Source organism: Mus caroli, unplaced genomic scaffold, assembly GCF_978045245.1.
Source record: "Mus caroli unplaced genomic scaffold, Mus_caroli_1 scaffold_12, whole genome shotgun sequence".
Classification (NCBI taxonomy): Eukaryota; Metazoa; Chordata; class Mammalia; order Rodentia; family Muridae; genus Mus; species Mus caroli.
In genome coordinates this window covers 25,367,799-25,384,211 of record NW_028227267.1, presented here as the reverse complement: position 1 = coordinate 25,384,211, position 16,413 = coordinate 25,367,799, and the positions used below count along the sequence as shown (strand labels likewise).

General features: G+C 44.4%; 1 protein-coding gene across 1 annotated transcript in view; it reads left to right on the top strand.

Moving 5' to 3' along the window:
• Chat (choline O-acetyltransferase) overlaps window positions 1-5,948 on the top strand; it is a 53,702-nt gene extending 47,754 nt beyond the window's left edge. The window contains exons 14-15 of the mRNA XM_085828918.1: window positions 2,807-2,944; window positions 5,523-5,948. Of these exons, the coding sequence (XP_085685044.1) occupies window positions 2,807-2,944; window positions 5,523-5,804 (420 nt within the window). The 3' untranslated portion in view covers window positions 5,805-5,948. The remainder of the gene's footprint in view (window positions 1-2,806; window positions 2,945-5,522) is intronic.
• The last annotated feature ends 10,465 nt before the right edge of the window (window positions 5,949-16,413 follow it).

Sequence of the window (16,413 nt, the reverse complement as noted above, 5' to 3'; positions counted from 1 at the left end):
TCTTTCTTATAAAACTGTTAAAGGCTGCATGTCACCAAAGCATGAAAATGAAAGATTAAATAAATAAATAACGTGAAAGACTCAGCACACACAAAAATGAAGTAGAAAGACTCCCCAGATGACACTGAATGGAACTGTAAGATGACAGCTATTTAGTAGATCTAGAGAGCAATTAGTACATAAAGAAGGAATGAGTGAGAGGAGACTGAAATGAGGCCTGCATTTAAGAACTAGTTAGAAGTAGATACATAGACGAACACAACTTAGTGATTGTCAATTCAAGGGAGAACAAAAGGTTTAATGAGAAAAGAAATCTATGTCTGGGAACATAGCTAAGTTGGTATCACTTGCCTAGCATGTGATAGGTCCTGGGTTTCATCCTCAGTAGAAAAGAGAGAAAGGATAGGTAGAGGAATGGAGGGAGGGAGGAAGGAAGAGAAATCTAATCATAATATGCTAGAAGACCCAGCTGTGGGTGTCTACAAGATGACATTCTATAAGCACTATCTGTTGCTCAAGCAACAAGGAGTTGAAATATGACTCCCCTGGGAAGGTTAACGGTAGAGGAAGCAGAAGAGAATGCTTTATTTCTTATAACAGGAAGTTTGTAAGTAAGTCTGGAAAATGCAGTCACAGCACTCTTAAGCATAAATTCAGAGCAATGAACCTAATGTCAAGAGAGTAGCTAGAGGGCCTTGCCCTGTATAGTGGGAGACAGCTCTCTCAAGATGACATAAGCCACTGGCTTCTTTGGGCTTTAAACTATAAACATGGGAATACTCGACACTGAACTTTGTCTAACTTTGTACTAACAAATTTAAAGCGACGAACTTTCTTTTTGGAGAAACATCCTCTGAAGCATCACATGGGATTTTTTTCTGTTATTCATGTTTACTGGACAAAAGCAACTGAGTCAGGAATCGGCAGTAGAGAGGACAGAGAGGAAGACAGCCGGTAGGTGAGACCAGAGCCCAGTTAGCCACGAGACCAGGGGAAAGAGACAGAGAACAAGACAACCTTCCAAGGTGCGAGAATGTATTTGATAGAGATAGTAAGGAGAGGAACTCCCAGTGGGAAGGCATGCTTGTCTGGGCTGCTCTCAACACTCCCAGCCTTTATTATAGTTACAAGCAGTTCACATGGTGAAACTACCTGCCCTACTACACTATGAACACAGACCTCTGCCTATCTGCTGCCCATTGGGTAGCAGCATCAGGTATGCAGTAGCTCCTCCAGGTCCTAGATGGGGACTAAGGCCAGAGTCCTTGTACTCTGTACATTTGATTCCTCTGCATATATTGGATTGTTAAGAGCAGGGGGGCAGGTTGCTTACAGAGCATCTTCCTCTGTGGACCTTCACAAAGGAAAGGATAAATAGAGGTCACCAGAGAAACAAAGCATGTCCGCTTCTGGAGAGGGCTCCTAGTACCTCTTCTCTGTCCCAGTAGGACAAATAAAAGTTAAGCTATGGTAGAGCATGCATTTAGCATGGGTGGGACCCTCTGTTCTATCTCTAGCACCACCTTACATACATTAATTAAGAATAGAGTTAGCTCAAGTTTTATAACTTGTCTTTCTCTGACTATAATTAGATGCCTTCGGGGAGAAGCGTCTGCATCATCTTTATGCATTTGCTCTCAGCTGAGGAAGAATGACTGTCAGAAGATAATACGTGCCCTGTAAACCCAAGCCAAGTCCACTGGGAAAGGGGGGTTTCCTCCTAGGAGGGGCTGTAATAACTAAATGGCCACCATACATAACACACCCCAAAAGTCTTAATTACTCTCATGGTAACAAGGTTTATACTGCAGGCTAGGAGAGGTAGCCTATCTCCCCTAACCCCCCACCCCTATCCTCCCAGTTCCCCACAGCCCCCACTAGACTTTCTCACCCTGGTCCCAGTCTCTAGCTTCCCCAATTGTTCCATATGAACAGGTACAAAGAAGAATCAAACAAAAGAGTGTAGACCCTATCCACCCAGCCTCTAGGGGGAGAGGCTTAGAACAATGCCCTGACCCTACTCTAGTCCCAGAGTCCTTTCCACTTAACATCCTGGAGTTTTCTCTCTTCTGCCTCATCCATAGGAAGTTTAACTATCTCCATGATGAGAGAGAAAGAGAGAGAGAGAGAGAGAGAGAGAGAGAGAGAGAGAGAGAGAGAGAGAGAGAGAGAGAGAGAGCCAAAACTGAAACTCCATGTTATTCAGCAAGCACCTTCATCTTTCTTTAAATCATCAGCAGAGCTTCTGTTTGGCTGTCTCAGCTCTGACTCAATTACCAAGATTACAAATCAAATTTAAGTGAGTCCACACATTGCCCCGACTGGGTGACGAACCCTGTCCCTGCTTTGTGCTGGAAGGTTAAAAAATTAGTTGTGGTGTGATTCTAGACCTGACAGTTTTGGCACCCCTCCTCCATGCCTGGCCTCAACACATGAGCCAGCTTTCTCCCCCACATGCCTCCTTTGGGCAGAGCAGGCTGGTGCCAGGCAAGGCAGGCTCAGCCACTCTTCCATTGGTGTAGCCTGCAGGTGCAGCTGTGCAGTCGATGCTGGGCTCGCTAACCTTTAATCCACACGCTCTTAAGGTAGATCCCAGCCTTCTCTGGACACACCCTGTGTGTGTAGCACTATGCTAGAGTCCAGGAGCACCTGAGCAGATGCGCACACAGATTGTACACAGATTGTCTATCAAGAGCAGTTTAAGCAAGGAGTGACTGGAGTCACACTGGTCTTGAGGAGGAGACAAGAAGGGGAGGCGAGGTACTGAGGAATGCATCTCATTGCCTTCTGTGTTCCTGCCTCCCAGGCCATAACCGGCATGGCCATTGACAACCATCTTCTGGCACTGAGGGAGCTGGCCCGAGACCTGTGCAAAGAGCCACCTGAGATGTTCATGGATGAAACATACCTGATGAGCAACCGGTTTATTCTCTCCACCAGCCAGGTACAGCCTCTGCATGTGTGGATGGGGCTCAGGAGGCCCTGTAGTAAAACCATTAGTGACTTGGAACTAGACTTTGTCTCTGCTTCTTTTTTAACACACACACACATACACACACACACACACACACACACACACACATGCTGCACATGTATGCACATATTTGCATGTATTTAATATGTATTATTTATGCAAAATAATTATACATACTTACAGGATACAATATGTGCTGAGGTATTTGCATGTAACAGGTAATAGACCAATCAACCTCACTGGCATATCTATCAGCTTAGTCATTTAAAGAACATTCAAAACCTTTGTACTACTTTGAAATATTTAAGTTATTATTGTCAAGCACACTGTGCCATACAACAATGAAGTCAACTAAATCCTCTCCACTCTCAAGCCTACCACCTGGCTTTTTTTTTCTTTCTAATTTATTTATTTTTATTTCACGTGCCTTCGTGTTTTGCCTGTATGTATGTACGTCTGTGTGAGGGAATCAACTCCCCTGAAACTGAAGTTGCATGCAACTGTGAGCTGCCTTGTGGTTGCTGGGGATTGTAATGTACCTGTCTATGTGCCTATGTGAGTGTGTGCCATGTGTCTGCGGGTACCCTCAGAGGCCACAGAGAGCGTTGGATCCTCTGAAGCTACAGTTACAGCCAGTTGTGAGCTGGCTACCTAATCTAGGTGCTGGGAATTGAACTTGCGTCCTCTGGAAGAGAGGCAAGCGCTTTCAACCACAGGGCCACTTGTCTAGCTCCAGGCTCTGCCTCTTAAGAGTTTGTCCCTTCAGTAGAATGATCTAAAGGTTCAGGACATTGATAGTCTCTCATCTTCTAAGCAGGAGTGACCACAGGCTTCCTTAGCCAAGGTAGACAGGCTGGGAACACATCCATTTAGGGGTTCTAACTATCACGCAGTACTGCCTTGCCATCTACTGCATGTGAGGGGGTATCCCACTGTAGAGGACCATGGGATCTGAAGCCTAGCAGGCCTGATTTGGGGATCCCTCAATTAGGTCATGGGGATTATGGTAATGAGTGGCCAGGGCACCAATGGCAGAAAATCAATTATCAACCTGAGATTTCCTAACTGGTGTTGTACACATACCATTGTATTAAGGACCATGGCCACGCAGATAGGATGACATTTTTAAGTGGAAAACTGCAGGGGAGGGAGGAGACGTGTAACTACATCAACCTCCATAAAGGTACCATATCTGCAAACCACTGGACGTCTGAGGTGAAGGGGGCTGACAAAGCTGTGTCTGAGGATAAAAGCCCACTCAGTAATTTAATTTTGTCATTACAGCAGTGGGCTTGCAGACATGAATAAATGAGATCAGAATACTACAACATAAATTCTTCGGGAAACCATCCATGGGCGTAGAGTGCTCTGGAATGGCTTCATGGCCTCCAGCCATTGCACGGCAAATTTATCTGACAATGCAGTGACTCTATTAGCAAGACTAATGGCTTGTTCTGCCCCATTAAAATGGCCAGTGCCATTTCAGAAGGCCTAAGAGCACAGCATCAGAAACCTGTGGATTAAAACAGACCCTGCCCCACACTACACTGGCTCAACAATCCTTTCTACTTATCCCTGAAATCATCTAATAAAATGAATTTGGGGTCTGAGTTGTTTAGTGGTATCTTTCCCACTGTATAGTGACATTTACGGCTTAGATGCTTTCAGAGACACACTTTTTTGGTCTGTGATCCGGATCACAAAGCCTTAGCCCTCTAAATTCAAAACATCTTAGACAACTAACCACAATTCCAGGTGACAGCAGGATTGGAAGTGCCGGGTGCTGGGTAATTGTGCATGGGTGGGCGGGCCTTGGGGAGGAAATCAGACCAGCCAGGCAGTACTGACAGTAATTAAGGATCTGGGGGAAATCAACAGAGAAGACGGCCAGATTTCCTCCAGTTCATAAATTACTCCCTGTGGGAAGCCATCTAATGGTTGGGTGCCACCAGGGTGCCATTTAGTAAATTAGCCTGATTGCCACAGTGCTTCAAATGGCCCTTAGATGAAGGAAAGCCTTGACTCAGGCCGGAGCAGCAAGTCGCCTTGGAAGCTTCTAGCTCCACAAGCAGGGCCAAGTACACTCTAGGGAGTGGGTTGGGGTCTCTCCCCAGACACCTTGCACCTGAATGGGCCCATCATTATTACTATAGCTATGTCCAATCATTCATGCCAACACAATCCAATCTGGTCAAGTCCTTGATGAGGGGATCTGGACAGGAAGCAAATATGGAGGTCTTAAGATACAGGAACTCCCTGGGCAGTGGTGGCGCACGCCTTTAATCCCGGCACTTGGGAGGCAGAGGCAGGCGGATTTCTGAGTTTGAGGCCAGCCTGGTCTACAGAGTGAGTTTCAGGACAGCCAGGGCTACACAGAGAAACCCTGTCTCGAAAAACCAGAGAGAGAGAGAGAGAGAGAGAGAGAGAGAGAGAGAGAGAGAGAGAGAGAGAGAGAGAGAGAGAGAGAGGAACTCACCCACCATGTTCTAGCAGGTTCCCTGGATGAATGCCACAGAATAGGCTGTTTCTGACCTATGCTCTTCTCCAGGTGCCCACGACCATGGAGATGTTCTGCTGTTATGGCCCTGTGGTCCCCAATGGGTATGGAGCCTGCTATAACCCCCAGCCTGAAGCCATCACCTTCTGCATCTCCAGCTTTCACGGCTGCAAAGAGACCTCATCTGTGAAGTTTGCAGAAGCAGTGGGAGCGAGCCTTGTTGACATGAGAGACCTCTGTAGTTCAAGGCAGCCTGCTGAAGGCAAGCCACCAACAGCAAAGGAAAGAGCTAGAGGCCCAACTAAGCCAAGCAGTCTTGACTACTCCCACTAGCCAGTGTCCTACAGGAGTCAGCCCCTACTAACCCTGCTCCCATCCCCCACCCCAGCCTGTTGCTGCTTCCCTATCCTTGGGGCTCACATGAAGCTGGCATGTTAAGAGAGAGAGAGAGAGCCCCTTATTTATCTAAGTGGCCTGTGGCCTTTACAACTGGAAATGAGACCCAGCCTGGCTTGGAAGCAGCCTGGGTGGGCTGGGAGCTCCCTCTGAGGTCTTTAGAAACTTAACCTTTCTGCTTCTTTCCCAGCAACACCCAGTGGTGCACATGGTAGCTCTGCCAGTGGAAGAATCGTCATCTCATCACATGCTATGGGCCCAAATAAGTCATAAAGGCAGAGGCTAGCTCCCTCCACACACTCACATGCACAAAGATAGCCCAAGTTCATTTAGAATACAGTGGCCCACATCCACAAAGAAATTTCTTCCTTTATCTTCCATAGCACAGTCTTCCTTGAGTTCAGATTATCTCATCCAGCTATTCAGAAAGAAAGAAAGAAAGAAAGAAAGAAAGAAAGAAAGAAAGAAAGAAAGAAAGAAAGAAAGAAAGAAAGAAAGGAAGGAAGGAAGGAAGGAAGGAAGGAAGGAAGGAAGGAAGGAAGGAAGGAAGGAAGGAAGGAAGACTAGCAATTATCTTCATTTAGTAATGGAGGAAGCTAAGTCTCTGGCAAGGCTGTGAGGATTGAGGCTGGGTTGTGGGTGAGGGGCTGCATAGCAGACAAGCAGTGGCACCCCCTTTGGGAAGACACTGTCCAACAGGCATCGCTTGAGTGGTTTTCTCCTAAACTATTTACACTGATCTGGGAGAACCAAGCCTTGGTTGCTCTTCTCTATCAGAAAAGAAACTCACTGTATTTATTGGCTGTATCAAACCATGCACTGTGAGGGTGTAAGACCCGTAAGTGGTAGACCCTTGGCTGGAGGGAACACCTCCTCCCTTAGGAAGGGACTGGAAGCTGGCCTTCCCCCTCCATAACAAAGGAGTGTACTCATATTTATGCAAAGGCAACACTGAGCCATGACCACAGGCTGCTCTGTGGGGACCCTGGGCAAGGAGTCTGTCCCATGTATCCCTAAGAGATGGAAAATGAGACAGTTGTTTGAAGCGGTGATGCATTCATTGTAAATATGGCCACCTTGTCATACTGCTAAATTGCCAAATTATTTATGAAGTTGATGTCTGGGTTCTATTTTTATAATATAGTTCTAGATTTATGGCAATATGTACATTTTAATTTATAGTTCTGTGCTTTAAAGAAATACATGTATGAACAAAGAACAGTATATTGAAAGAATTCTATTCAAGATGTTTAAGGACTGTAAGTCTGTATTCAATAAAATGTAATGCCAAAAAGGACGATGCTGTCACTGTTCCTACTAAGCGATGATATAAATGCTGTGATCCAAGTCAATGGTGCATTGGCCCGTATCTGAACTCTGCCTCAGTGTCTGAGGATGTGGCTGGAACATCACACAAAGCCAGGAGTTCAAAGTCAATCTGGGCAGCCTAGAGGAGACTGTGCATCTAAAGGTAAAATTAAAATAAATGTCGCTGCACCATAAAAGAAAGGAGAGGAAGCTAAGTCTCTGCTAGTGTGTATGGCAGGCCACATCATGACTGAGGAGAGGCATGGGTTTCATGTGGCATTTGTGACTGACTGACTGACTGACTGACTGACTGACTGATTGACTGACAGGGATTCAGTGCAGCAAAGAGTACTCCCTGTAAGCCTTTCCAAACATGCCTGTGGGCAGCATAAAGTGGAGATGCCTAGCTAAGAAGGCCAATGGTACTCCAGACTTGTGTACCTTTCTAGAAAGCCTTTCTAGATGTCCTTACTTGTAATATGGGAATTTTGAGGTCAACACTACTTATTTCTGGGGTTTGGGACAAGAAGACGTGAGATGACCATTGTTTAAAAATGGAGGGGGAAAATGTAAAGATCTAGCATTCTTGTTGCAAGCTCGCCATCACAAGGTTACACTGGTCCAAGCTGCAAGATTCTCTCCATAAGTGGGCAATCTGTGGCACCGAGTGGAGGGTCTTCTAAATAGAAACCCCAGGGTTTTCCCAGCAAAGCACTGCAGCGTGCTGGTTAGCTAGTCAGGATGAGTTGACAGTTTAGACTTAGAGGAGAGAACGAAAGTGATACGATTTGCTCTTATGTAACATACACATGGCAGACGGCCTCCAAACAACCAGATATGAAATGCAGACAACACAGAGAACACCAAGCAGAGACAATATAAAATTATGCCTCCATTCCCATTGGTAGATGTTGATATCCAGAGAACTAGGCCAGTAGAATCCCTTGGAATGGCACAAGAACAATCAGAAGTTTCCAAATTATACTGGGGCAGCAGTGTCCTTGGAGGTAAACGCCAAGGGCCATCATTCCCTTTGTCAGTTGATCCCATTCCATTCTTTATATACATATTATATATATGTATAATATTATATACATATATAAATATATTTATATATTCTCTGAGTTTCTCTCTCAAGTAACCCTTTACACATGAGGAATACGCACAGTGTCTTCCTGGGAAGAGTTGGTTCCACATCAGATGCAAAGACCTTTCTAAACCAACTCTCTCTTTTTTCCTATCCTATCATGTGTTCCTTCCATCTCTTAAAGGGATTTCTGATCCTACCCTGTCCCTCATATCATGGGCCCCAGAGTTCTGCCTATATGCTCTGTTTCTAATTCAGAAGTGATATGGCAGGCTGAGGTGAATCAAAAGGGCTCCTCCAACCGTGAAAACATATGCTTAAAGAAAAAAAAAAACATTTAAGCTCTATACAGGTATTCAGAGGATTTTTAAAAAAGTATTCCAGCACTTGGGAAGCAGAGGAAGGCAGATCTCTGTGAATTCAAGGCCACCCTGCTCTACATAACAAGTTCCAGGATGGCCAAGGCTGTGTAAAGAGAGCTTATCTCAAAAGGGGTGGGGGAGATGGTGAAGGAGGAAGAAGAAAGAAAGAAAGGAGAGGAGAGGAAAAGGGTGGAGAGGAGGGGAGGGGAGGGGAGGGGAGGGGAGGGGAGGGGAGGGGAGGGGAGGGGAGAGCAGAGGGGAGGGGAGGGGAGGGAAGGGGAGGGAAGGGGAGGGAAGGGGAGGGGAGGGGCTTACGTTTCAAATTGCAGAAAGAAGGATGCCCACAGTGAGCAGTGAGCAGCAGTTCCAAGTTCATCATATATGACAGGTCTGCTGTAGCTTCATGTCCGTCACTGTGTTGAAACACCCTGAGCAGCACAGATGGGGAAAGCCTTTCTTCAGCTGACAGCTCTAGGCTGCAGTGCAGTATTGTTGAGGAAGAAGGAGGCAGGAACTTTAAACACCACACCCACAGCCAGGAGCAGAGAGAAAGAAGCACCCCTGGATCCCTACCCCCTCTTTGTCCACTTTGGATGCTCAGCTAGCTGTCTTCACTCTGACACAGTGCAGGGCACAGCCCAGAAAACGGTGCCATTCACGTTCAGGGAGGGTCTCCCCATGAATAAATAGTCAAGACATTCTGAGGACATCCTGACAGGCTTAACTGAACTAGATAATTCCTCAATTGAGACTCAATTGTAGGCTGTGGCAAGTTGACATTTAATACTAGCAGCACAATGTCCACTGGCCCATCCAGCACACAGTCACTTGGAGTTGACAGGATTTGCAAGCCCATGGAGAATGAAGAAACTAATGTCCAGCACAAACCAAAGCCCCAGAGGCATCTTCATCTGCAAAAAAAAGTCTAAAAACCAAACCAAACAAAAACGTCTTCCCATCACCGCCTTCCCTCCCCTCCTCACCCCACACATGCCCCAGACAGGGGTAAGAAATTCTGCCGTCTACTCAAAGTGGTAGATGCAAGGGAAAGAAATACATGAAAAATCGAAACCACAAGCTTTGCCCTGTGAAGATGAGAAGTCTGCATTTACATAATCATTTTAAAAGGCCAGACTGGCCGGATACAATAAGACCCAGAGAATCACACACAAAACCACTTCCTACCTTGGACACATCAAACACCCACAGTGGGAAACTGTCTATTGCGAATGAGCTCACAGTCAGAAACCCAAAGCCAGGAAATAATGTGCCCTCCGGGAGAGCTGCACAGAGGCAAATGGAGTCAGTAGCACAGGCACTTCAGAGAAACTAATAAACAGATGTGTTTGATATTGTCAAAGACGCTGTTGAAGGGAGGCGGGATAAGGAACTCAGATGTCCACGTAAGGGTTGAAGGAGGATCGTCCTAGTTTGCTTTCTGTTGCTGTGATAGAGACTGTGGCCAAACACGACTTCTCTCCATCACAGTCTGTCACTGGGAGAAGTCAGGCCAGGAATTCAAGGCAGGAACCTGGAGGTAGGAACCAAAGCAGAGGCCATGGAGGGATGCTGCTTACTGACTCACTCAGTTTACATTTTCAAACAATCCAGGACCACCTGCCCGGGGGTCACACGCCTCACAGTGGGATAGACACTCCTACATCAACCACTAATCAAGAAAAGGTCCCCAATGAACTTGCCCACAGCCCATTCTGAAGGAGGCAACTCCTCAGCGGAGGCTTCCTCTTCCCAGATGACTGTAGCTTCTGTGGAGCTGACAAGACAAAACCCAGCACTGGGACATACTAGACAGAATGTGGGGAAGCACTAGTCAGGGAGAAACGACTGAGGATATGCTAGCATCTAACAAACAATTCTAAAACTCATGGGTCAAAAAGTAAGTAACACAAACTTTAAAATACTTAATGCTGGAGATATCACATCACATAACAGTTCTGCTCCCAGAATGCCTCAGTGACAAAGGGTAGCATAGCTTATTATGATACCACCAAACAATGCAGGCCGTTGCTATTGTTCTTGCTTACCAGTCAGAACTAGATAAGTCCCTGTTGCTGAAGACACGGCTTGATTAGGTCTCAGGATACCTATAAATCAAGCTGAATATGAGCTGGAAGTGTGCTCCCTGCCGGCTAGCTTTCCAACTGTTGGAATGTGCTGTGTAGTCTACTAGGAGAGAAAAATCATGAATAACCTTCCAGCTACATACCCTGTGCATTATACGGTACCAATTTGCCAGGCAATTGTGCTCGTGGGTAAAATTGTGGCACAACTGACATGGGAGTGTCCAATCACTTCATTGCTAGATCTAAGTTTCTCTCCACAAGAGGAATTCATGTCTGATATTATAAACCTGGCCAAAACCCATCGCTAGGGAGGCCATAGACCCTAAGATGGGAACTACTACCAGTGTCTTGCTAAGTAGACATGGTACCAAACTGCCTCTCAATGTCTATACCCATAGATTAGCACCACTCTCCAAAATGGTCAGAGAGGCTTCTGTTGTAGTTTATGCAGAGAATAAGGGAATGTTGAGTGTTTGGCAGTGAACAAGGCAATGATGTCATTTCCTCCGAGGCTCAGGGAACGCTGTGGAAAAGGATGAGGGAAGAGCGTAAGAGGCAGAGGATAGGAAGGGCACTGTGGAATGCTATTTTCTAGTCATGGCACTATGAAAGCTAGCCAAGCAGGGAAGAAGCATCCAGCTATTGCACTGGTGGCCTCACAGCAGCTAAGTTCGCAAGATCTGCATACAACTGGATCTACCAACATTCCATCCCAGATGGGGAGGGATCTGTGGAGCTATAGGAACTTAAAGCTTGCTAGAATTGGGGGAGGGGCATATTCCTCAGTGCTAGATCCACTAGTAAATGGTTAAGCAAGTCATCTTCCATATGTGCCCAGTCAGGCAACTGTAATTAAATACTGTAAGTCAAAAACAACAGCAAAAAGACATGTATTGGGAGGGGGGGTTATGGGAAAGGAGGAAAGGGGGTTCAGTGGAAAGGGGAGACATAAGAGGACAATGTGAGATATGACCAAAGTCCATTAAATATGAGTATGAAAGTGTGGACAAGTAAATTAAATCCACTTAGACATACCTCAGAGCAAAATTTTTGGGTTATGGCAAAAGTTTTATGGGCAAATAATATCTCAAAACACATCAGAAAAGAATATGATAAAAGAATTGGTGAACTAAATATAACTTTGAAAAATAGGGAGAAAACTGGACATGGTGGCCTATCCCTATAAATCTCAGCACTTGAGAGTCTGAGGCAGGAGGATAAGGAGTTAAAGGCCAGCCTAGGCTACATAATGACTTTAGGCCAGCCTAAGCACCATAATGAGACCCTGTCTTAAAAACAGAACCAAATCAGACCATGGTGGTGCACACCTTTAATCCCAGCATTCTGGAGGCAAAGGCAGGCAGATCTCTGAGTTCAGTGCCAGCCTGGTCTACAGAGCAAGTTCCAGAACAACCAGGGCTAACACAGAAAAACTCTGTCTATCTCGAAAAAAAAAATCAGAAAAATAAAATAAAGGGGGGGGGGGATCCAGTAAAAAGTAAAGTGTTTTTTCAACATAATAGTTTTATTGGTTATTTGGAAATTTTACACAATGTACGCTGGTCATACTCATCTCCCGGTTCTCCCGTGTCCACCCCCACCCTTGTTCCCTTCTCCCAGGGGAAAAAACAAAGGAGAAGAAGAAAGCTGGGTGAGGTTCATTCCCACTACTTCACATTAGTAACTGACGGCCCCAGCCGGGTACAGTGGGACTCAAAGCCCTCTCACGACTCTACTAACTTCCACTCTTTTATAATTTAAAGATAAATTTAAAGAAAACATATATTTTTTAGATCTAGAAAATAAGACAGAGATTTATTTTTTAAAGCTTTCTTTTTTAAGGTTTATTTTTTAATTATGAGTGTAATTAATTATATTAATGAACTATAATTATGTTTGTAGGGGGGCTGTGCACATGAGTCGCAGATGCTCACAAAGGCTGGGGTCGGGCTACCTGCTGTGGGTGCTGGGAACTTACCTTGGGTCCTCTGTAAGGGCAAATACTCGCTCTTAACCACCAAGCCATTGCTCCGGTCCCGTAGAGACCTGTTTTAAATTGTCTAAAAGGCTCTCTTAGCTGAGCTTGGGTGGCTTTAGGTGGGGTGACTATAGGCTATATTTTTATTTGAAACCTAAACTCTTATAGATAAGAACAAAAAAATTACTTCTTAATATATATTGTATCTGTATGTGTGTGTGTATGTATGTATGTATGTATTATGTATGTATGTACATGTTTATATATGTATATGTATATATGTGTATATGTGTATATGTATATGTATATGTATATGTATATGTATATGTATATGTATATGTATATGTATATGTATATGTATATGTATATGTATATGTATATGTATATGTATATGTATATGTATATGTATATGTATATGTATATGTATATGTATATGTTATGTGTAGGCCAGAAGTCAACATCAGATGCCATTCCTTGGGAGCCATCTTAGTTTTTATGAAACAGAGTCTCACTGGTAAGATTAAGATGTCTAACTCCAATCTTAGTCAGAGTGTAGACTCTAGACCACTCCTTCTGTCTGTCTTCCCCATGCTACACCTTTGAGTCCACATCGTCATGCCTAGGGCTTTCTTATGTGGGTGCTGAGGTTGAAACCTCATCCTCAGGTTTACACAGCCAGTAATTTATCAACAAGCTGCATCACCCCAGTGCTCTCAAAGGAAAGAATACTAACTGGGTTCAGCCTGTTGGTTTACTGTGTTACTACTAACATCAAAAATGTCAAGATGGAACAAATAAAAACCACTGACAGCCCCCTAGCTTAGGAAGACGTAGGTCTACTTCACAGTAACCTTGACCCAAGATATAGGTTGACACTTTTTATCCAAACTCTGTAAAAACAGCATCCAATGGCAAAAAAAAAAATTTGATAGTTAATATTTGTAATGGTTTTTAATAAAAATTGACCAATTAATAGAATCAAGAAACATCCCTGGGAGTATAGGAGTTGGCCTAAGACTTTTAGTGACCTGCGCTACCGTCTCGCCAGCAAGAACGCACGCAGGACACTCGGATCCTTCTGCAGTAAAGCTTTAATACATCTCGAGAGATAGATGATCAGCTTCAGGAGAAGAGACCCAGAGAGCAGAAAACCCTTCCCTTTTATATTTTATAGGCTGCGAAGTACGGTTGGAGACGTGCACCACCCGGATTGGCTGCCCACCACCAGCCAGATGACGCCACGGGAGAGGCAGGGCTCAGGTAATGGAAAGATACCCTGACGCCTGCGCACACTTTACCACGAGCAACAGATGTCAGTGCCATCTTGTAACGGCGACTGTGAGGGTGGCTCCTCACATTTTAGGACAAACACAATCTGCTGGAAAATAATTGTAAAACACGTACTTTAAGAAGGATTAATGTTCAAGAATGGAACATGAAAAATGTTATTTCAAAACAGAGAAAACCTGTAACCTAGGAGACCAGAGCTTGGGAGCTTATGCTTCCTGGTTAAGTGAATCTTCAAGGTGTCCCATCTTGCAGTTGGTTTGGACTAGAAAAAAACTAGTAGGCAATATTACATTGTACAATGCATAAAGTAAATTTTAAAAAGCAATGTTACAAAATAACTCCGCTGGAGTCACAGTTCCCTTCCTTTCTTCTTTTCTTTCTCTCTTGTTTCTTTTTTAGTTGGTTTGTTTTTGTGACAGGGTCTCAAATAGTAGAGGCTGGCCTTGAACCTACTGTCTAGGTCAAGGATGGACTTCATCTTCGGATTCTCTTGCCCCCACCCCCCAAATGCTGACAGAGGTTGGAACCCATGGTTTTTAAAATGAGAAATGAAACCAGGCAATGTTGGCACACACCTTTAATCCCAGCACTCAGGAGGCAGAGGCGGTCAGATTTCTGAGTTCGAGGCCAGCCTGGTCTGCAGAGTGAGTTCCAGAACAGCTACACAGAGAAACCCTGTCTCAAAAAAACCAACAAGTAAATAAATTTGGTTTTGCAGACAAAATCTATGGCATACTAATTTCTTACACATCTGGCCTTTTATCTCTATACCTATTACTAATAATATTTAGACTATGTGGAAAATTCAATTTTGTTTTTGTTTTTTTGTTTGGTTTGGTTTGGTTTGGTTTGGTTTGGTTTGGTTTGGTTTGGTTTGGTTTGGTTTTTCGAAACAGGGTTTCTCTGTATAGCCCTGGCTGTACTGGAACTCACTTTGTAGACCAGGCTGGCCTCGAACTCAGAAATCCCCCTGCCTCTGCCTCCCGAGTGCTGGGATTAAAGGCATGCGCCACCACGCCCGGCTCAATTTTGTTTTCTAAAAAAATGCAAAATGGTATAACATTGCATCCTCAGTAGTGTGAGTACGCATTTACTTCCCTAAACTGAAACGTAACAGGACAAATCAAGTTGTTATCCACAAATAAGAGTTACAGCAACTTAAATAGGAATGGCCAATCTTCCATAGAATTAGAACTGTTTCATGGGAGGCTATTGCTTTAGAATCAAAGAGGGAAAACTAAGATTAGAAGATAACATCTCAAGTCAGAATAAAGAGGGAAAAAATACACACACACATATGTGTGTGTGTGTATATATATATATATATATATATATATATATATATATATATATACTAACCACTTCTATTCATCTCTGCCATAAAATTTCTAGCCAGTGATATGCAATAAGAAGAAGACAAAAAGAAAGATTCAATTAAGGAAATGTAACTATAATTGTTTGCACAGTGTGTGATTGTCTACATAGATAACCCAAAAGGACCTACAAATAAAGTATCAAAAATAACAAATAAGACCAAGGTAGCTTATATAAGATCAATATATAAAACTAAATTTATCTTATAAAATCACTATTGAAAAGACATAGTTTAGGGGCTAGAGAGATGGCTCGGTGGGCAAAGTGCCTGTTGTGTTAGCATGAGGACCTGAACTTACATCTCTAGCAGCCATGTGAAAGCTGAAAGTGGACGTTCACATCTACAGCCTCAGCCCTGGGGGTGGCAGAGACAGAAGAGTCCTAGGGTATTACCCAACAAGCCAGTTGTGGTGATTTAAATAATACTCTCACACGTTAGAATGCTTAATGTCTTATTTCGGGTTTTATTGCTGTGAAGAGAGAAGAGACACCATGACCAAGCAACTCTTATAAGGACAACATTTAATTGGGGCTGGCTCACAAGTTCAGAGATTTAGTCCATTATCATCATGGCAGGAAGCATGGTAGCATCCAGGCAGGCGTGGTACTAGAGAAGGAGCTAAGCGTTCTACATCTTGATCTGAGGGCAGCCAGGAGAGAACTGTCTCTTCCATACTGGCTGGAGCTTGAACACTAGGAGTCCTCAAAGCCAGCCCACACAGTGACACACTTCTTCCAAGAAGGTCAAACCTACTCCAACAAGGTCACACTTCCTAATAGTGTTACTTCCCATCGGGCAAGTGTATTCACACCACTACTCTTGGTGAGTGGCACTAGGAGATATAGCCTTGGTGGTGTGGCCTTGTTAGAGGAAGTTGTCACTGGGGGTGGGCTTTGGGTGGTCAGAAGATCAAGCCAGGCCAGTGTGGCATTCTCTTCCTGCTGCCTGCAGATGCAGATGTAGGACTCTCAGCTCCTTCTCCAGCACCATGTCGGTCTGTACTCTGCCATGCTTCCTGCCATGGTCATAATGGACTGAACCTTTGAACCTATAAGCCAGCCC